The 22,209-nt window shown below is 43.5% G+C and overlaps 1 protein-coding gene across 1 annotated transcript in view; it reads left to right on the plus strand.

Annotated features, from left to right (window-relative positions):
- Nucleotides 1-22,209, plus strand: part of AOAH (acyloxyacyl hydrolase) — an 81,291-nt gene that overhangs the window by 47,354 nt on the left and 11,728 nt on the right. The window contains exons 13-19 of the mRNA XM_074898156.1: nucleotides 2,500-2,591; nucleotides 4,949-5,031; nucleotides 11,500-11,536; nucleotides 12,583-12,657; nucleotides 19,567-19,739; nucleotides 21,692-21,750; nucleotides 21,832-21,891. Of these exons, the coding sequence (XP_074754257.1) occupies nucleotides 2,500-2,591; nucleotides 4,949-5,031; nucleotides 11,500-11,536; nucleotides 12,583-12,657; nucleotides 19,567-19,739; nucleotides 21,692-21,750; nucleotides 21,832-21,891 (579 nt within the window). The remainder of the gene's footprint in view (nucleotides 1-2,499; nucleotides 2,592-4,948; nucleotides 5,032-11,499; nucleotides 11,537-12,582; nucleotides 12,658-19,566; nucleotides 19,740-21,691; nucleotides 21,751-21,831; nucleotides 21,892-22,209) is intronic.

Genomic DNA, 22,209 nt, shown 5'->3' on the forward strand with positions numbered 1-22,209 from the left:
ACTTGGTCCGGTGTAGTTTGTTGTGTGTGTATTTAGCACCATCCATGGCTTTGGCTGCCCAGTGTAAAAGAAGAGGAAGGATTCGGGGAGATGTATTTCAAGGTAGGACACATCTAGGAGGTGAGGGTGTTCCTTTGAACTGAGACCCATCTAGATCATTTGAGGCTAAAATATGTCATTTGAAGATAAGCTGGAATAACTTTCTAATCATTCCCTGCTAAAATCTGGCACGTAGGCTGAAGCATGGTTTCTCAGCCAGAATAGTCTAGAGAATGGTATTTAAACAAGACTGTACTCAGAAGAGTTTTAAGTTAAAAGTCAACATAGATCCACCTCTAGACTGGGACACATTTGCATCTGAGACTAAGCAAAACGTAGTCTGTTAGACCATGCTTTCCAACTACATTGCTGCAGAGTTCAAGGTCTAAACATTCTTCTGAAATTTCTATTAACTACTCATCTTCACCCTTCGGTCCTGAAATGTCTTCAAAAGTCTGGCTTTAAGTGCTTTGCTGGAACGGTGTCAATGCTAAACGTATATACAGTTTTCAAATGCAACTATAATTCTAGGCTCAAATGTTCCTTTCCAAACTGATTTGCAACTCAATTAGGTTCTGGCTAATTCATATTTAAGCTATGTTTACAGGGAAAAGAAAAAAAAAAAAAAAAAAGTAGTTAAAAATTATTGGGACTTCTACAGTGAAAATATTGTTTTGGAGTGCCAACAGGGTATAATGAGAGAACAGGTCATAGAAGGTTCTGTTTTAAAAATATTTAATCATTTTGGGGCTCTTTTTATACTTCTATATGCTGTGACTTATAAGAGATCAGATCTATAGTCTGTTCTATGCTAAGTGACTATTTCAATATTTCTGTCACCTTTAACACAAAGCTACGAGGAGGCAAATACCGCAAATGGCCAAACCACACCGTACACCTCCACTGCTGCTCATAGTTGTGCCCTTGGATTAAGTGCTTGTTTGCACACAAAATTTCTGGCTTTGAAGAAGACAGATTTGGAAGTTCCCTCCAGTCTCTAAAACTAATAACTTTTATATATGTGTATATGTACACACAGATACACACAAGGACACATATATATGTGTGAGAGAGAGAGAGAGAACCAGCTGAAAGATAATTAAGCCAGACCCATTTTCACCTTGGTAACTAATGCAGACCTACTGTAAGTAGGTCAAATATGCAGTTACATGCTTTAAACTGGCATCTGCTGTGCATTAGGCTGCTCAGAGCTTGGCTTCAGGATTTCTTCACCCCCACAACCCCCCCTTTCTCCCTCTCCTCCCCTTTCCCTGCATCTCCTCCCATCCTCTTACAGTCAAAACCCATAGGCATGTTCTCAAGCATAGCTCCCATTTACCTAAATGATAATTTTCTGGGAATGAAGATTTGGTGGGGACTGCAAGATTTAGCTCTTCTGTGGCTCCTCAGTTATTTCTGATCATTCTGGAGAAAGAATTACCTACCTGCTTGCTGTTTATAGCAGTGGGGGTTTAAGGAAACCCCACAATTGCTTGAAAAGAAATGAAGCTAATAAATTATACAGATTAAACCAGCTTGTAAATTCTCTGATTTTATGTTTTGACCTTCTTTCGGTTATTACCTTTTTCATCAGCAGTTTTTCAGTATGAGCATGCTGGATTTATGCATTTGTCTTTGCGAGCCTGGACTAGGAGGAGATGAAAATTTACTCCATGTTCTCGTTCTTCTGAGGTGGTGAAATTTCTCAATTTTTCTCGCCTTTCCTGATTGTTGGCACATTCAGAAATCAAAGTGGAAATGAACATGGCACTGTGTTTTGAATGTGCAACATGATTCGCTGCATAGAGGCTTTCACAGAAGCAGGTGCTTAAAAACAACATTAGGGACTAATACCAGCAAAAGCAGAGAAGGGTAAAGGTTGCATTTATTTGCGTGCAAAGGGCATGGCAGACCACGTGTTTTTCTCCTCAGTCCCTGCCTTGCCCAGGGGCCTTTCTGACTCTGTTGCTTCAGTGCCAGCCCTGAAATCTGCAGTGAGGACCAGGCACAGGTTTTTTAGGGGGTCAGATGTTCACAGTTCATCCTGCTGAAGAGGGCAGAGGAGCCACATACTCCAAGGACATCACGCTGTCATCTCTTCTTGTGCCCAAGGAAGGGCACCCACCGTCGGACAGGACAAATGCTTCAGCAAATAGCTGCCTCACTGGGGGTCTGCACCTGCAGTATGTGCTCCACGTCGGGAATAGTTTGGGGCTCTTCCAGAATTAAAGGGTGCCAGGGAGTTGCAATTCAGATATCTCTTCTGCTTTTCCTTCTTCTATATCTTGATATGCCCATCTTACAGAAGTTAATCTTTTCAGCATATGCATAAATGATTACTGCTACAGCTAAAGTTACAATGGCTTCTGTCCGGCTAATGATCCAAAGTGCTCGAGTTTGCTGAAAGGGTGGTTTGTCTGTGAAGGTGAAACCATGTTGTGTTAAAAATTTATCTTTCAGAAATCATTTGCCAATCTCCCAATGGCTTTCACTGACGAGCTTGACTGGCCCCAGTTCTCAGAGATCACTGGATTTCTGAACTCCACCATCGGGTAAGCCAACAGGCAGGGTGGTCAAATCGTAGCAAGTCTCAAGGTCCCTCAAAGCACAGCAAGAAAAAGAAGTGCTTGAAAGGAAAGATGATAATGCTAGTCAGCTGTGCTTCTGCTCTTTCTAAACCCAGGATTGACACCAGATCCAGGGATTTAAAAAAATATATGGACAATGCATAGTACCCTAGCCCAGTTTTCCTGAAATTCAGGGTAGGTTTTGGAATTGGTCAAATTGTAATTTAGAAATATAAAGAATGAAGAAATAAAAAACAAACTCACTTTTTTTCAGAATTCTGTGGTAGGGAGAAGGAAGCTTTGCTGAAACTAACAAAAATCATCTTTTTCCTTTTCACAGGGTTTTTTTTTCTCTTTCCCTTTTCCTTCTGTTACTTTTTTGTTACTGAAACAGTGGAATAAATGGCAATTCCAGGGACATTTCATGGTGTTCCCTTTTTTGGGACAATCTTTCTTCTTTTTTCTCACATTTAGAGGGAAGTAGCAAAGGAAGAATTTGGAAATGCCTGTGACCTAATTTGCTATGTTACATTGGCTCATGTGGATAGGGAGGATGCAGGGATAGATGGAAAAAAAAAGAAGTCTCTGCCAGAAGGGAAGTAAAATACAGTCCAAACACAAAGAAAATACCTTGAAATGCCTGCAGTTTTAACTCTGAAGTTAAAAAAAATCATAGTTTTCTTAATCAGCTTTCTGGCCAGCATTACGAGGCCCTTGACTCCTGCCAGAACTGAAGGATACAGCCATCAACAGTGTCTGGTCTCACCTGAGTTTCAGATAATTTTTATTTTGTATGTCTACGCTAGGTCATGAATATAGTGAAATGCCAAACCAAGCATGAGTCAAGCCTAAAGAGGCTCTCTACCAACAGAATTTAAAAGTTGGCAGGATATTTTCTTTTCCAGGAAAAATATCTGTTGCAGCATACACTTGTATTTTTTGCTTCCTTTTTTCTCCCTGTGCAAAAAACAGGCTCCCAGCCTCAGCTACATTCACACAGTGTATGCTTTAAGGTGGTAGACTACTTGACGAGCCAACAGAGAAGACCTATGCAGCCTCCTCTCTCAGAGTCAGCAGCAAAACCGATCTTTAAAAATCTATTCCAGTGTCCATCTACTCAAAACACAGTATTTAACTAGGCCTCAAAGAATCTGAAGTTCACAAGTGATCAGAGCTTAGTATTGATCCTGAAGGTGTCAGTGATAGGCCTTGGTTCAGTGTTCAGTTTTTAATCTTCTATGTCTGGAAGAAAAATAAAAGGACTGCTCGGGACTTCAAGATGTTTTTAAGAGAAGGTAGTTCAAAATCCCACACCACAACGACTAAGTGTGGTGGAGACTGGTTGGCAACGTGCAGTGGGAACCTCCCATTTATCCGAGCCTGCAGGAATAGAGACTCAAACTGATCTGATACAGTCCGTGCCCGTCTTTCCCACCCCATGATGGGGGAACAGAGACACTGCATTTTAACCAGTATCCTCTGACACAGAAGGTCTGTTTGCTTCTCCTCATCCACCTGCCTGCTATGCTGAAAACCAAAAAGCTCAGGCGTTTCTTGCGTAGCCCGTTGCATGATGACTGGTTGATGTTATCATGAGTTTCTATGCAGGTAGTTACATTTTATTGTTGATTTCAAAACTTACCGTTGTCTTCTGTTTCTCTGCATTCATCCAGGTCTGCTGTTCTTAAGCCATGGTATTTATCTGATTCCTTTGGTGACTAAGTTCAAACACAAAATCATCAGCCCTGATAGAGATGACCATGTACTCATGGCTGGGAGCATGATCTTCTCACCAGTTTCCCTTTGGGCTCCTATCCTTTTGATTTGCATTTTCATTTTTCTCAGCAGTGCAAAGTAAAGGAGAGAAGTAATCACAGTCAAGCATAACTTGTTTTCAAATCAATCCGTCTAAGATTTATGCATTGGGAAATGAATGTCCTGCCAATATTTCTTCTCTTTTATTTACTGTTCCAAAACAACCAATTGAAAAGTCAATGAACAATCAACAGGATTGTTTTGATAAATGATGTGCAACAAAAAGGTTTTTAAACACCGTATCTGAAAGTCCAGGACAAAAGCATCCTGGATGGAACAGTTTCAAAGAAACTCTCCATCAATTTATAGTTTCTGAGATGATATCTTTGGCTTTTATTTTAGGCCACCCTGTTCAAGATGAAAAAGTTTTATGACCACAAAAAAAGAGAGATGGTGAAGTAGAAGTATATACATAACTGGTTCACAGAGTTGTTCAGAGATAAGAACATACTTCGCTTTTAATATCAGCTGTGTTTTCATCAGTATCATATGAGTTTAGCAGCTTTCATTTTCTCAATTTATTTCAGAGGGTGGACAGACTCTCTGTATCTACGTTTACGCAGGAGAAATCGCTGTAATCACAGAGACTTACAGAACATTTCCCAGAATGGTATGTTAAGATTTTTAACTTTTTTTTAAAACTTTACTAGTCTCATACTTGATGCTGCATTAATGAACATCTTTCAGAAACAAAGAGAAAACCCTTCCTAATTGCATGTGTTTTTTACAGAAAATTAGAGAACAGCACTTCTTTAACTCAGAGTCTTTTCTTCTGGCTCTGACTAGAGATCACCTTTATCCACATATTGACTAAGAATTTCCACTGGGCTAAAAACCAGTGTACCCCACTGTAACTCTATGGAGGGGAGGCAGGGTTGGCAGTGGTCAAAAGGGAGGATTTACAGGGATGTCACTAGTAGTGGTGGAGCTATAAGGTCTGCCCTCCAGAGGCTGTGGCAGGGTCCCTGCTTGCTTGCACCCACCTGCTCTGCGCTCTTATGGGGGCTGCCAGGAAGGCCCTGCGCTGCACCCCGCAGTAGCACAGGGGACTCACAGGGCTGCCACACCAGCAGGCAGAGAGGGCACAAAACAATCATCAGTCTCATAGCAAGGGTGTCCATGACATCCTGTGACATCCTTTGGAGCTGGAGACCAAGAAACAGCAGTTCTCTTGCAAAACTTGGGGTGGGTATGTGTGCGTGTGTGTGTGAGAATGGTGCAGGCATCTTCACGTGCTCTTAGAACAGATTTTAAAGGAGTAATAAAGGACAGACAGGTAAACCAAATTTGGGACAAAACTTAACACTGTTAAGTTTTAATTAGTTAGTTTTGTGAGGCTGGCTTCACATCTTCTTTCTATGAAATAACATCCTATGTTGCCAGGGGTATATGCAACAGGCCTAATTGACCTAGAAAGTGTCTTGCATGGTAGCTCATAGGAAATGTTTGTGTACAGTGAAGAAGAGGAATATTAACACAAGAAATAAGAGGTGGATGGAGAACCAGCTAACCAGGGAAGAGCAGTGTGTTTCAGAAAGGAGCCATGCATCTCTCCTGAGGCTTACACTGCTTAACATTTGGAGTGGTGACCGTAGAGCAAAGACCGAGGTGAATACTTGATGGCATCTGTGAATGATGCGAAACTGCAAAGTATTAACCATCCTGAAGTGGGCCACATCCTTACACAGGAATAATTTAGATTAATTGGGAACAACAGTGACAACAATTGCAGCAAATACAATTGTACAAGGCATGCATGTGAGAGCTATTTGACAGAACTCTTTGCTGCAAACTAGTGGCTCTTTGGCTATAGGTGGTGGAAGGAGAGAAGCATTGGAGTGCAAAGGGGAATTTCAAGGAACAAGCGGGAGTGCAGGGTAAAGCTGCAAAGAGACTAAGAATGATGCAAGATGCATCACACACAACATTTTTTCTAGAGAGAGGGAGACAGTCCTTCCTCACATAAACCACTGATAAGACCTCAGAATTTGGTCCCCTTTGCCTAGGGAGGTCTGCCTTTGGTGGGAATAGATATAGAGAAGAGCTTTGGGGAAGATTAAGACAATGTAGACTTCTGAAGGGATGAAGACACCCTGGCAATTGAGCAAAGCAAAAATTAAAAGGGATTATGATTTTTGAATCCTTCTGAGTCATAAACACCACAGAGTAGGAAGAATGATTTAAACTGAAGGATAGTTCTGGTACAAGAACATGGGTTTTCATCAGTTCTACCTCTCTTTGGAGAGCATATGTAAAAAAAGGTTACTATCAAGTATTGAAAACCTAGAATAGCCCTCAAAATGAAGGAGTGGGACCAAAAAAGAAACTCTAAGTTGTTTCATGACAGAATTTGATTAAATTTGTAAAAGGGGATGTGAAGGGATGACAGTAATCTCCCTTAATTAAGGTTTATGATGTTAACATTTGTGTGTTGGGTTAGGTGATGTCCCCAACAGCAGGTTTAAAAGATACTTGATTATTCTGATTATCACATTGTGTTTCTATTGTATTTAAGTATTTTCATGCTTCACAAGACTGGCTGCAGAAGCCTGGGAGAATTTATTCTCTTTGGATAGATAATTTGGTTTTATGGGATGCTCTTCCTCTCCAACAGATGAGACATGTCAGCTGCAAGTAAGGACCACTGCTGCCCCTAGTACTACTTAGAAACTTGTTAAATGCTTGGGATTTCCTGTGAGATTTAGGATCAGAAATGGTCTGCCCCAGCCCCCCACCTCTGACAGAGAGAGATCGTACCAGGTAGAATTGCCTTCTGGTGCCACCACCGGTGCCACTGGTGATGCCTATTATACACCTTCCTTCTTCCTGTGGCACATGTGGTGCTTCTCAGGCTTTGGATCTTCCACACAAGTGTTTTACAATGTGTTTGATGTCCTGGGTCGGGTGTTTCTGACTTTCTCATCTGTAAGTTGCAGGGCACTAGAGTTGGTGGCTCCCATTACTTAAGTCCCTCAGATGTGTTTTCTAGTTAGAGAATTAAAAAAAGGCCAAACTACATGGTCAATGGATGACTAGGTGTCAATGGTTCTTCTCATTTATATCCAGTTCATCTCAGTACCTGATACCTTATTACCTTGTTCTGCTCTCTTTATGTTAATGGGGGTTGTACCTTCTGCTTTTCATTTTTCCCAATTCCCTCACAGACTTTTAGAAAAAAAACCTTTCACTGTGTGCATTGTTACTTTTTCTCTCCATTTCATGTATCTCCTTTCCACTTACGCTAAAGACACCTGCAGGGTATAAAAGGAGGTGAGCCTGTGTCAGGGCAAAAGACTCTGAAAAAAATTGAGAAGGAAATTTTAGAAAGGGAAAAATTACAAGAGACGGAAAAATCCCGGGATATCATCCCTCGGTATCTTCTCTTAATCATCGCACTGACACCACATTGTGAAGGTTCAGTTTTATTTCCGCATTTGCCCTAAAGGTTTCCCCAAATGTGAGGATTTAAATGGCTGCTCTCAGTGTCAGTAAAGCAAAAAGCTGGCCTCTGAAAATGATGTTCACAGCCCCACATATATGCAATGAGAGGACAGGACGTTAGAGGTGTGGTTCTGATGGGGTAGGCATGCAGCCGAGAGCCAGAGCCCAGGGATGGCAAACCAAGACAGGGACTGAAAGTAATGCTCGTCTCCTGCCCTCCTGCAGAAGCGCCAGCGCTGGTCAGAGCTCAGCACAGAGGGACTTTCCCCCATTTCTCTTCTTGGGACATGCATCTTCACCCTGGAGAAAAGCATCCCCAACTTCCGTGTTAGCAGGATTTCTCCCTTCTCTTTCTCGAAATCGCCCCTTATCCCCTGGAGATGGTGGGCCCTTCCCTCCTCTGCCACTGGCTGCAGGGTAGGGTGGGCCAGGGAGAGTGCCCCTCAGCTCTTCATGTATGTTATCTATGGTCTATGAATATATTCACATCAGAATTGCTGATGTTCGGTTTGGGTGACCAGCTTTGCTCACCAGGCACTCCACAAGATGCTTGGTATATGACATAGAGGTTAAGTCTGTTCTATGCCACTGTTACTGCTTTCAGCTTGTGGTTGCACAACAAACAGCTCGCAGACCTAACCAATGTTCTCCATTGAAGTGGCTTGCTGAACAGTTTTCTACAGATAATTTTTATTGGTTCATTTTTTTTCAATATGGTTTTGGTGTCTTGCCTTCCAGCAGCTTGTCTCAGGTTTGTAGGCCATGTGCTATTTCTGGGTTTTGACTGGGTGAGTGGGACCTCAGGTGTGAGAGCCAGGCATGAATGCTCATGTGTGGAGTAAGGAAGTTCTCCTAAATGTTCTCGAGCATGTATTGAAGATCCCTTGTTTTGATAGAAGCTTCCTGGTAGTAAAATCAGTTCCTAAAATATTCCAAAAAATCATTAGATAAACACAAGGAAAGTGAGTGCTCTCAGAATTTCTAAATAATTTGGCGATTGTCATCCATGTTTTTATGAGATACTTGGATAATGTATGCTATTTCAAGACATGGGTATTGTATATTCCTTTGCCATTTGTAGTCTGATCTATCTCTTTAGGATTCTTGCCTTTGACCAGAAAAATTAAGCCTTGTTAACACATGTTGTGGCTCACTGAGCCATCAAACACCAGATATCTCACATTGACTTCAAAACCAGTTTAGAAATAATATTTTTTTTTCTTTTCCTTCATCTGTCTTGGGAAGCCTAGTCCGCCTGGAGATCATTTGGGGAAAACTAGAGACTTTTTTCTTTGCACCTTTATAGTTCCAATTACTTTTACAGCATAAGGAAGCAGAAGACTGCAAGTCAACAAGCTGTTCTTGTCCATGCAGCACTTTTGGTGCTATCTGGACCCAGGTTCTTTCAGTGCTTGTTAGTGCTGCTCCATGTCAGCCACACAAGGTCTAGGAGCAAGAAAATCAAGAAGTGCAGCTCAGATATTTCAAGGTTTATGAAATTTAGCGTTGCTCACAAGCAGAAGCAAACCTAACCCTGTCTCCTCACCAAAACTAAAAATATCCACTGGTCTGAAAATGTTTGGAAAGCAATAGAGAGGGTCAGGAGAGATCCAGGATTAGCTGCCAGGACATTCAACAGTATAAGGGTAACTGTTCTGCCACTTCTTTTTTTCTCTCTTTAATGTTTTAATCACAGATTTCATCTAGTATCCCAAAAACTTCCTTGAAGGCTCAGTTTACCCATGAAAACAGTTCTCTAAAAACTCCTTCATTTTCTTGATGTTTTTATTTGATTTGTAACTGTGCTAATGCTTTCCATGGAGCTGCTTATAACTACATACACTTGTGGAGGTAATACATATCCAAGAACAGCTTTACTTTCTGTAAATATGTTTTTAAATTCTAGAGATCCCAATAGTTTATTTGTGCTTGAACTCCAGCCCCAGTCTGGGGAGTCATGCAGCAGAATGGCTTAACAGAGGGGTGTTGAACTCTAGCTGAAAAAAGGGCTATTAATCAGAAAAAAAAATCAAGTTGTGGTAGTTATATTCCAAGCCATACTTCTAAGGATTTTGTGGGGCTCTTATTCTGTTGAAAAGAGCTTCTTGATAGACGGGCTGGATTTTGAATGGACCAGCAACCCTCAGGAGAGAAGCAGCAGAGAGATACATTAATTTTTAGCTTGGAAGAACTGGATTATTTAAAACATAAAGGATTCCTTGATAAATACAGTTGGCATCACTGTGAGTGATAATAACAAAGGCACCACTATTAAAATGCAAGTGTATTATGGCTGCCTTAGGGGTTTTCCTCTTAGATCTTTCCCCTATACCAATCCAGCAGGGATTTAATGATGTTCTGTCCGAAGTTTCCCCCCAGGAGCTGAGGGGAGGACAGGATTTGCTCCTCAAAGCAAGCTTCAGAGGCACAGTGCAGAAAAGAGGAGAACAGAGAGACCAGGGAAGAGCTGAGCAAAGAGTAGAGGGAATGTAATGCAAGAGGAGAAGGAACAAGAAAAGAGGAGAGAGTGAAAATACTACAAAATAAAAAGAAGTACAACCTGCAGGGCCTGCTTCTCTGAAGTTTATGTTTCTGTATGTTGCTGTGAGGTGAGCTTCTTGCAATCACAGTCCATTGAACAAAGCATAAAGCCTTTTTTTGGATCCTCGTTTGCTATCACTCTTGCACTGCAGGTGATGGAGTTTGATTTGTGCACTGTGGATAGCTGGGATATATATGCATAGCCTTTAGAGACCTGCTAGTAAGTTTTATGCATAAAAGCTTTCCTCACTGGGAATGCTTTTCTCATTCAAGACATAAATGAAAGATTATAGACACTCACAGATGCTTAGGTGTAGTTAGCTCTCCTCCTGGAGGAGGAGGAGATTTGCATCCAACCATTTGGGTGAATTGCCACTGAAATGCAGGGCTTCTTGGGAGGGGTGCAGCTGGCCTAATACTATTTTTCATAAGTCTGCCACTCGTGGGGAGAGCAATGCAGACGCCCAAACGCTGCTGTCAAGTGCTATTTAAGATACTTTACAGCATCTTTCCCACCTCCAGCTGCCTCTCCAGAAGTGCACAATCTCTCAGGCATCCTGTGTTGTATCTGCCAGCCCTGCTGCAGGTGTCTTGAATACTCTGGGATATCAAAAATGGCACTTGGTGCCTATGTTTAGGACCTAAATCAATCCCAATGTGGTATAGCTGTGAGACACTTACTCTCTCAGAAGAGTGAGAACAGTTCCCTTTGCAATTTATAGGGAAAGTTAAAAGCAGATCAACTGTTGACAAGTCAGGTTGGCTGGTTTACAAGAGACTACTATGTTCAACAGATGGGAAGAAGCTGCCAGATCTGGATTAAAAGCCAGATCCAAACAACCCAGCACTTAAAAGTATTTGATTTTCTACAGTCTGAAGTGTGGGACTCAGGTAAGAAGCAGCAGGTCCCTGGATATAGCTTTACTTCCTAATGCTGGCACCCAAAAAGGTTACAGAGATTACTTGTTGTTCCATTTTTGGTTTTAATGATTCTACATTCTTGGAAATATGCAATGAAGTTGGGTTTTATGATTCATTTTGTTTGTCACTATAATGATGTTGTACTATTTCTCTTATTCCCACTGCTTGTGATCAGGTGGTTCTTCAGGAAACCTCCTCTACTTAATAAAAAGGTGAGTGTTTAATGGGATTCAAATGCTGACTAGGGGTACAGAAGCCTTGCTGGAGAAGCCTACTTCTTTGAAAGAAGCAAACAAAGCACTGCAAGGAAAGTATTATCCACAAGAGTCCTAAAAAGCACAGCTTCCCTTGGCCACTGTGCTCTGAAGTGCTGGCTATTTCTTCTCTGCTATAAACACCAGCAGAAGAAAAACTGTTTTAAAGTGTGGATGTCACAATCTCCAGGCCCTGGATCTTGGCCCAGTTAAGCTAGTGGGGCATTTCCAGTGCTTTTAGGGAAAGGACTAAGCCTTTCCTTAAATCTGTGCTTTGTGTCCCCCTAACTTCATTACTCTCAGTTTGTAGCAGTGTAGATATAAACACGAGCAGGTCCACTGTGTTATCTCCATATGGGTATGACTGAGTATCTATTGGATAGTGAGAGGCAGCAACTCTCCTTTTCAGATTAATTTGGATGGTCTGTGGGGCAGTTGGGTTTAATTTCGTTTGCTTGATGCTCATACAGTTTTATAGGGATTGATTGTTCTTAGCTCCGGAAAAAGTAGTAAGAATCCTTGCTAAACCTTTAGCACTGAACTTCAAACCACATCCTGATTTGATCTTGAGCCTAATCTTACACATAAACTTACTTGTCAGCCAAACATAGTATTCCTCTCCCATCTTTGATTAAAAACTTCCCATCTTGATTTATGTCTTTGCCCCAAAATGAAACGGCTTGATTTGGCTTCTGAGTAATATGAAGAAGATAGAAAGCCAGCAGAAAAAACAGTGAAAAAGACAAGTCCGTGAGGGACAAAAGGGAGAAGCAAAAACCCCTATATTTAAGAAACTTTACTAAAATATAAAACTATTAAAAAAAAAAACCAACAAAACATCAACAACAACAAAAAGGCCTTTCCCAAACGTAGAGGCGTAGTCGTCTGAGCATCGACCAAATCTAAACAGGCTATTTCCAAATGTGATCTCATGCAAGCATGGTGTGTGATTCAGACACTGAGAACATATTTTCCATTAATATATCTGTGTATTTATCTTTTAGCTTAGCCAGAAACCAGCTGTTGGACAATCCAGCCATAGTTGTCTATGCTACAATTGGAAACGATGTCTGCAATGGGTAAGGTGTAAAGCAAATTAACATTTATATTGTCATAAATTTGACTTCTTTAGAATACTGCTGGCTGCTTGGACATTTATGTCTCATTGCTTTGCGCTTCCCCACGATGGCATTTTTCTTTGCTATTTGTCTGTGCTTCATTCTTATTTTTCTGCTGAAAATACTGGTTGCTGCCTTACCTGTGTCTGTCATAGCCACCTACCAGTCCTCAATCAGAGCTTGTGTTTCTTATTTGCTTTTACAAGCTGGTGATAAAGTGACCGATGGTATGTCTAACTTAGCAGATGAAATGAAGTATAACAACAGGAGGGGGAAAAAAAGATTTTTAAAGCGTGTATATCCGTCTTACCCAGTGTGTCACCTCCTGTCAGTAGGGAGAGTGTGACTAGTTTACCTTTTCTGAAGAATGCCAATGTAGTCCCCTGTCGAGGTCTATTTTCACCCTGCCTCTGCTGCACGCTGCCTGCGGTCTTTGCTGTGCTCTCCTGACGAGGTGTTTTGTCTTTCTGGCTTTACTCACGTCATAAGCTCAGCAGGAGAATGAACAGAAGCTTTCAAAACTAATAGTTCTGGCATTATCCATTAGCAATGGTCGCAGGGACACCAAGAGGTCACTAGTTGGATGCTTCCCTTCCTCCCAGTAGCGGGAAGACAGAAAACACCTTGCAACCAGGCCAATACAGAGCACATCCACACCGCAGTTTTGGTTTTGCAGGTGATCCAAATGCTGTTGTTACTGTAATGTTATTTTCACCATGATGTATCTTCAGGTTTTCTTTTAAGTGGAAGAAATAAACCTGACTTATGTGGACACTCTCAAAATACTCATTTTAATAAATGGCGCACGCTCAGCTAAGCCCTGTTCCGAAGCTTTTGAAAAGTCTCACCTGAAGGTTGTGTAATGAAATTGGAGCTATTACACAGGCTGTCAGACTTTGCTATTAATATATCCTGATTTTGGTAACCTAAAACTTTGCTTAACAGCAAATGCTTGGGTTTAAACTTTGCATATCGGGTATTGTGCTCCAGACAGGGACAGCCAGAGGCCAGGCAGGGCTTTCCTTGCCACCGTAGCACCTGACCCCACAAGGGCCACCTTTTAGGTCCTTCCTTGGCACCGTCATCTTGCTGGTCACATGTGGGCAGCATTCAGAAATAACCTCCCATGAAACCTTCACCCTTGGCATCTCCCTCTGGTGCTCAGGCTCTCTGCGCCCCTGCCCAGAACTGCCAAATCTGCCCTCAACACACCCTCCTGTTAGGGGAAGGACACACAAGTCCTCAAAAGTAACGCCACCACGCTTGTACTGAGCAGGAAAAGCGATCACAGACCTCCTGGTACTTGTTGACAAGACTGTCCTGGGCATCTGTTTATTGTGAAATTTATGAAGGTATCATTACAACCACCCCCAGGATGATGACCCCTTCCCCCCCTGCCCCGCCCTGCCAAATAGTGCCCTCGCTGAAGTTTGTGGCTCCTGTCACAGAGACTTTTGAGGTGTCTTCTCCCAGGCTCGGCCCAGGCTCTGTTGTGTACGTATTTCAATTCTGCTGTTTCACTGGCTTTGCTAAAAGCACCTCTTTTTCCTTTGTTTTATTCCTCATTTTGCAGGTTATTCCTTTCACTTCCCCTATCTCTAACACTGATTTCTATTCTTGACTGAAGTAAAAAGAAATTTTCCACAAATTTAAACCATTTTGGCCTTGCCTCACCCATTTATATGTTCTAAACCAGTATTTATTACTTGAAACTCTGCTGTCTTTTTATGCCAGTGTCCACTACCTGGCAGAGACACTTTTGTCTGCTCAAATTCTCTCTACTGTCTGTTTTCTTCCAAAACATTTGCAGCATCAAAAGAGGCTATCAGGCTGTAGTGAACCCTGTGACTCCAGCAAGGAAAGATGCTGCAGCTTCTGTAGTAACATGCTGTTTCCATGCTGTTTCCATCGAGTGGGATGTACAGAGGGGAGAGATTTTTTCAGTGTCCGGTCACTGTGTATATCTGCCTTGGCTCTGATGTACCCACAGAGGTTATGGAGGATGTGGAGCATCCGATGGGCTTGACTTCAAAACTAGGGCTTGACAAATAAAAATCTCTTCAAGGACAGCTTTAAACAGCAGTAATAGAGCCTTTCTGGCCTTATCCTGTGTTTTACCTTCAAAGGAGAGCAGCGTGCCGAGACCGGAGACACAGTTCTTAGCCAAAGCATTGTTAAAATGTCAGTATTTCATCCCATGAAGGGCAATGAGTAATATGGATGTTTGTAGAGGAGAAAGATAATGAAATTGGCAGCCTGTGTTGCACACTCCCAGTAGTCTCCACACTGTGGTGTCCAAACAGGGGGGTTAGAAAAATAAAGACAGATGGCAATGGTATTTCTCAGCCCACTGAGGTGTAAATGTGGGACACAGTGTGGGACACAGAGACCTGGAACAAAAAAAAATCAGACAAGAAAATAATGAGCACCAGCAGTCTCAAATGCTGTACAATTATTGCATGCATTAGTCGCGTTTGTGGTAAGGCACCATTTATCCAGCTTCTCTCTCCTAGCTTTGCAGCTATGGCAACTGCAACAAACAGGAAGGTGACAGCAGCAAAGCGGGGTAAGCTGAAGGCCACTGGGAAGAGCACTTGTTCAAAGCAACACCAGCACCAATAAGAGCATAATGCTCCTTTACAGTAAGGCTCCCATCACCAAAGTGCTGCTGCACCCCTCTGGCCCTAAAAATAGTATGTGAGTGTGCAACACCTCTAGCCCTCACATCCCAGGTATACTACCCCTTTGTAGCAAGCTGGAGCTGAACTCCTGCATTGAGGATCCAGCACTGCGTGTACATGCACGTGGCATGCGTGAGTTTGTGCATAGGGTGTGCTCGCCCACCAGCTGGCCCTGTATGCCAGGGGCTCAAACCCTGGGCATGTAGCAGCATGTGGCTGGAAAGCAGATATATGGCTGACACATTTGCTGGGGGCATATTTATTTGGTTTGGGGTCATGAGGAGAGGGGAATTGCTGCCCTGCAGGATGCGGCAGGCCAGGCTCACGAACTCTGTGCAGAAGGAGGGTGGAGAGCTGTGTTCGGACTATGTCAGACCTTGTTATAAGGGACTGGATGAGGTCTCTGTGGCAGAGAGCTGGAAAAACTTTGCACAGTTTGCACAAGGCTTTAAACTGCAACAGGGGAGGTTTAGACTGGACATTAGGAAAAATTTTGTCATGGAAAAAGTGGTCAGTGGAATAGGCTGCCCAGGGAGGAGGTGGAGTCACCATCCCTGGAGGTGTTTAAGGGTCGTTTGGATGAGATGTTGGGGGCTACGGTGTAGGGGAGAACTTTGTAGAGTCGGGCTGAGGGTTGGACTCGATGATCCCAAGGGTCTTTTCCAACCTGAATGATTCTGTGATTCTGTGATTCTGTCTGGTCCCTCTGTGTTATAAATATGTGTACACAGCTAGGGTACATATGGAGTTAGGACATCCAGGAGCTAGGTGCACATCCAAGGATATTACTGTGCATTTGTGTTTTGTAGGGGGGCAGGGTGTGCTCCCTAAAATACCCAGATCCAATGGATCAAGAATCCTAACATTAACATCCACTAACTACATTGGCTAAGTTAGGATTCAGTGAACCATGGCAACATCAGCTTCCAGAGGTCCCGGGTGGGCAGAGGCTATCACTGGCTGCTGCCTGACAGGGGCACTGTGTGAGGCTACCACAACGTCCCCCAGTGCTCACCCAGGCACCTTGAAGTCCTTATGACAGAGCCCAAAACAAACGTGCCTACAAGATCACTTGCTTCTCGGTCAGCTTTAATTTCACAGCCTGGAACAGAAAGGAAACGTGAAAAAATGCACTGAAATATCTGCATGACTTCAGCGAAAAATGACAAGAGAAAGTGGAGTTCTGAATGTCATATTAATTTTGGCTCACACTGATGTGTTTACTTGCAGTAGAGGCCTTACATCAGAGCAGTATTTTGAAACCAAGTGCTGCAACACCTGTAGGCTAAATGAAGTAATTTAAGGGCAAAACCCACAGTCTTATCTCAAAAGTACCTTGCTTGGGTGGCTGTCACAAGGATAAGCCTGAATCTTAACTCTGTTTTTCAGTTATCCCTAATCAGAAAGTCTCAAACACTTCAGCAGCACATACTGCATTAAGATAAATTTCTGAGCCCAGGGAACTCGTCTAATTATTAATTTGTGTGCAAAACACAGCCCACTGAAGAATCCCAAATCCTTGCTAGGGAATGCGGTTCTCCTGCACAGGATTCAGCACACTACCCCCCACCCAAGAAGAAACATTTCTAATGCCTCAAGACAGAGTAGCAAAGCTTTTGAAAGCTCCTGCTTCTACAATGTTCACTGACAAGAAATCCTACCTGATTCCCCAGCAGCTCACTGGGCACTGAAATCATCAAGTTTGCCCTTCTTTTACCCCTGAGAAGCAATAAAAGAGATTAAAGGACTTTCCTAAGGAAAGGACCTGGATGAGCCTTCTGGCTGCTAAGCTGATGGCTTCCCTGCAAGCCCACAAGGAGAAAATGTGAGAACCACTAAAACAGTAAGCATGGAGGATAATGCAACCTTATACACTACTTGGAAGGACATCACCTGTCTTTCTTCTTGAGCAATGAGATCAGCTCCTCAGCGGATTTGTCTCTGAAACCCTTGGTCCAGCTGAGCTGCACCACCAAGGCAGGACCAACACTGGCATGAGACCCTGCTTCCCACGGTGCGTGGTCCACGCCATGCATGGCCGCACAAGTTGATGTGCTCCAAATCCCAGCTGTGGTGGTCTTGCTGTTATTTCTGGGGCTCTTTTAAGAGGTTATGTTGCAAACATATATCTCCTGCTCTGAGAGAGGACAATGGGACATCTCTGGACAATGGGAGGCTTTTCCCCAGAGCTGGCGCTGCTCTGCCTCCCAGGCATTGCCAGAGGGGGGCCTTCACAGAGCTGGGGTGTCCCCTGTGCCAGAGACCCGTGGATTGGGGCAGCCTCCTCGGTGCTGTGTTCACCCACTTGCTCATGGCCATGTGCACCATGAGAGCTTGGCAATAGCTCTCAAGGGGGAAAGCAGGTGAACGCTTTATCTGGAATAAAGTGCTTGTTTTAATAACATAACTAGAGCAGTGTTCCCTAGGCAGCCTGGGGTGGTTTTGCTTGTTTGTTTTTCTTATATAAGCTGAAATTTATTTCCGCTTCAGGATTTTATTTCCCCCTCCCCTGCAGCATTTACAGCTAAATGCAAGAGGGGAAGGATAAACTTGAGCCTGGGACTCTGGCTTGAAGAAGTTCAGGCCTGCCAGTGAGCTACAAAACATGGATGTTCAGTTGATGTGGGACACTGACACCGCTCCTGTACCCTAATGAACATATCTGAGGACTATTTTATCTTAAATACCTCCTCCATCCAGCCTCCCCCTCCTCCCTCCAGTATCCTACGTTTGTCCAGACCCATTGCTGGTCTCCTGCCCTCCTGGAGAGCTGTAGTAAGAGGCACAGGACATGTGAGAGACAAAGCTATTTTAGATACTTCTACCTGGCATAATCAAAGAGCATGCTGAATGTAAGCTACGTGCAGCAACCCATGGGAAAGGAAACCCTCCTTTCACCCATTTGTAGGGCATCCCACACCCTGAAGCCATGTGTGTGGAGCAGCACCGTTTCCCCCTGATTCAGAGCTGAACCATGGAGGCTCTTACCAGGTGCAGCAGCACCCTGCACCCCCTTAGGGCAACGGATCCTTTTCCTACTGAACCTTGAGATAGACACCAAATCAGTTGAATGTCAGTCGCAGACTGGAGTTTGATAAATAGACCAAGGGCAGTGTCTTTGCAGTGACCAAAAGCAGCACGGCCTTTTAAGAACTACAGCTCTGCAAGGTTCTGGATTTATATCAAGTGGCTTAAGATGCTCTGCAGATAGGAGGAGTCAGGGCTACCATAGTAGTTTTACATGGATTTTCAACACTACAGGAAACCAGTGTGGTCATAGTGTGCTGCATGGCTCTGATTTGCCTCTCTGCACCGTAAATAAAGATTAACTAATTTGCAAACTATGGGACAAAAGGAGAGCTAAGACTTTTATATTTATGAAGGAGTGCTCGGCCTGGCTAGGATAGGGTTAATTTTCTTAATAGCAGCTCCTATGGTGCCGTGTTTTTAATTTTTAACCAAAACAAAAGTTTTAGCTGTGGCAGAGTTTGCACAGCATTGGGGCCTTCTCTGTTTCTCACTCTACCTCCCTCAGTGAATAGATTGGGGGTACACAAGAGCATGGGAGGGGACACAACCAAGCAGATGACCCAAACTGACCGAAGAGATAGTCCATGCCATGTAAAGTCATGCCCAGCAATGAAAAGGGAGAGAAGGGAATTTCAGTGGGGGCGTTAGCAATCTTTTGCTCAGGAACTGGCTGGGCATCAGTCTACCCATGGGATGTGGTGAGTGATTGCCTTTACATTACTTCTTTTGCTTGCTTTCTTCTTCTACTGCTTTGCTTATTGAATAATAACTTTTTAAAAAATTCTTAACCCCCAAGATTTCTTGCTTTTATTCTTCCTTTTCTCTTCCTCTGTCTCATTGAGGGCAGGGAGGAAGCAAGCGAGCAGCTGTGTGATGTTTAGCCTCCCACCAGGTTTGACCTACAAGAGGCCATGCTATAAAAAAAGGATGCATATGTCTGTTTTTAGCAGAGAGAAGGGTTACACTGAGGGAGGTTTCTATATTTTTGCAATAAGAATGAGACACTAAAACACATACATAGCATCATTTTTATAAGGTTTTATTTAGCTAGCTTATTGTGGAAGAGCAGCAAAGAAGAAAATGCTGATGTTCCAGGTGCCTTTTTTGGGGCACAGTATCACCTGACACAATGTCCTGTTGGCATCCTCTTCTTCTGCAGGAACCGTGACACACTGGCTCACATGACTACACCCAAAGAAATGCTCTCCAACGTGGTGCAAGCTCTGCGATACCTGGACTCCCATCTTCCAAATGGCAGCCATGTGATTTTAACAGGCCTGGTAGATGGGCGCTTTCTCTGGGATAATCTGCATGACAGATACCATCCTCTAGGTAAATATGAGATGTTGTGGGGTTCCTCCTGGTTATCTGCCTGCTCATGTTGCCTTCTCTCCCTAAATAATTCATGAATCTGTTGACAATTTCAAGCAAATCTGACAGAGTGGAGGAGATCTGAGAAATATGAGACAGATATTGGCTGTGCAGTAGAAGAGCCAGCTTACCATCCCCAACGCAGGACAGGGCAGAGAGAGGGCTGACCCCTATCCAGCCCGACCCACTCAGCTCCAAATCAGGCTCAACACATACTGTGGGTGTGGAAACAAGGTGTCTTGGTCCAAAATCACATTATTAAAACGGTAGATTACATCTTCAGATTATTTTGTCAACCACTGGGTATTGGAGCTTTCAGCAGAGTCTGTGCTGTGTTTTCCCCAGGGTTCCCCAGTCACTGCCAGTGTCCCCACAGCTTCTCCATTACCTTCTACAGGTTATTTTACCCCTCAAAAATCGTTGCCTCTTCTCAGGAAGTCTGAGGTCTCCATTTCAATTCTTCATACCTTGTTACATTTTTTCTCTAATAAATACTATACTACTACCTATGAAAACAGAAAAAAAAAAAAAAAAAAAAAAAAAAAAAAAAGAAAGATCTTGTCCCTTTCAGGGCAGAAGGAGCCTGTGATTTTTTTTTTTTGTCACATAAACACATTTCTTTCCTTGAATACGTGTTTATCACAGGGATAGTTCCTCCACTGGGTATCTAATTATCAGAGACAGCACGTTGCATTTTTTGGCACAAGCCAAATCAGGAATTATTAGCTATAGGATCAGTTGGAAATTTTTCAGAGGGGCTGGTTTCCCTTGGAGGGACCCAATTAATCCTAAGCAGCATGTTTTGCAGCAAGAGATCTCTTCTGGCAGATTCTCCAAGGGGTTGCGAGCAGGTTTCCCCACTTGGATGCCAGTCAGGCACAATCAGACGTCAGTCTGGCTTTCTGCCGAAACCCTGGTCCCCCTGACAGCCCATCCCAGGGCCCAATGCTTTCAGGCTACATGGGTTTGGGATTTCCTCAACATCCAGGAGTGACACTAGATTTTTGAGGTGACCGCCTTTTGCTCCCCAGGCAGCTGATACTGCTGCTGGGTGATGGGCAGCTGTGAGATAGGCAGGAATCCCATCTATATCAGGGAGATGCTGCAAAGCAATGTGAGGAACCCATTTCACTTGGGAGAGATCATACTTTGCAGTTCCAGAAACAAGAACAAAAAATATACATATCAGCACCGCAAAAATAACAAAGCCTGATGGGATGATCATTGTGCTACAAGCTCAGAGAACTGAGTGACCATTTAATTTCCATCTTAGTTGTATCTACCAAAGAAGAAAAAAGGTCAAGAAAATGTGTAATTTTCTCAGCAAGCCGGGCTATTGCATAGCGCAGTGAGTTTTAGGGAATGTCAGCTAGATGTTTAACTTGGTGCTTGGATTTTCTCACCCACACAAGCATATCCACTTCCCTCTGTGACAGCAAAATTGTTCCTCCCTTTTAAGGTTAACATCTCCAAGGTAAATGCAAAACTCAGGGTATATACAGGCACCTTCAATCTTCCCTTCAGCTTTGCAAGCCCTGCATTTGTTTGGGCGGATGACAGAAACGTTAATGGATAAAATATCAGTCGCGTACTTCAGAGATTGGCGCAGGCTGTGATGACTAAACCCGCGTGCAAGACGAATCACCCGTGAAAGGCTGGAGAGGGATATGGGAGAAGCAATAGTAGCACTGCATGTTGTAGGGACGCGGGCACCTTAGTGGGAAGGATGCATCGGTGCCACCTCTTTTGCACCCCATCTCTGGGGATGGGAGGGTGACTTGAGAGAAGGGATTGGAGCTCCCGAGGTGCTTCTTCCTCACTGAGGGGTCTAATGCATGCAAACGCAGAGAGCTGCAAAATGAAGTTACATTTGGCCATCAGGCACATGAAGTTTCCCTCTCTGTGCTTTGCAGGGCAGCTGAACAGGGACGTCACGTACAGTCAACTTTATTCTTTCCTCGACTGCCTCCAGGTAAGGTCTCTGGCTGTAGCGTATGAGCCCCCCATTTCCTCTCGGCCTGCTGCTAAAGACCCACTCCCTGTGCCTGCCCAGGTGAGCCCCTGCAGCGGCTGGCTGACCCCCAACGAGACGCTCAGGAATTTGACCTCGGAGGTAAGTCTCAGTAAGGCTGCAATGGGACCGCCCTCTTGCACAGATGCTCTCCCAGTTTGTCCCTGTGTCTGAGGATATAAGCCTAATGTCTCAAAGGCAAGATGACAGCTCACTTTTTTCTTCCAAAGGCAGGGAGATACGGAAACATCCATACCCATCCTTTCAAATGCCTCTCAGGCTCTGGGAGGCAGCATGGTTAAGTTAAGGCATTCATAAACGTATTCCCTTTCCAACCTCTCAGCTGTCCAGATTTATTCTCAAGGGATGTGCTCTGCCCGAGCCAAAACTCTTCAGGTTCATGGTCTTTAAGGAGAAAAC

Source organism: Athene noctua, chromosome 2 (genome assembly GCF_965140245.1).
Source record: "Athene noctua chromosome 2, bAthNoc1.hap1.1, whole genome shotgun sequence".
Lineage (NCBI taxonomy): Eukaryota > Metazoa > Chordata > Aves > Strigiformes > Strigidae > Athene > Athene noctua.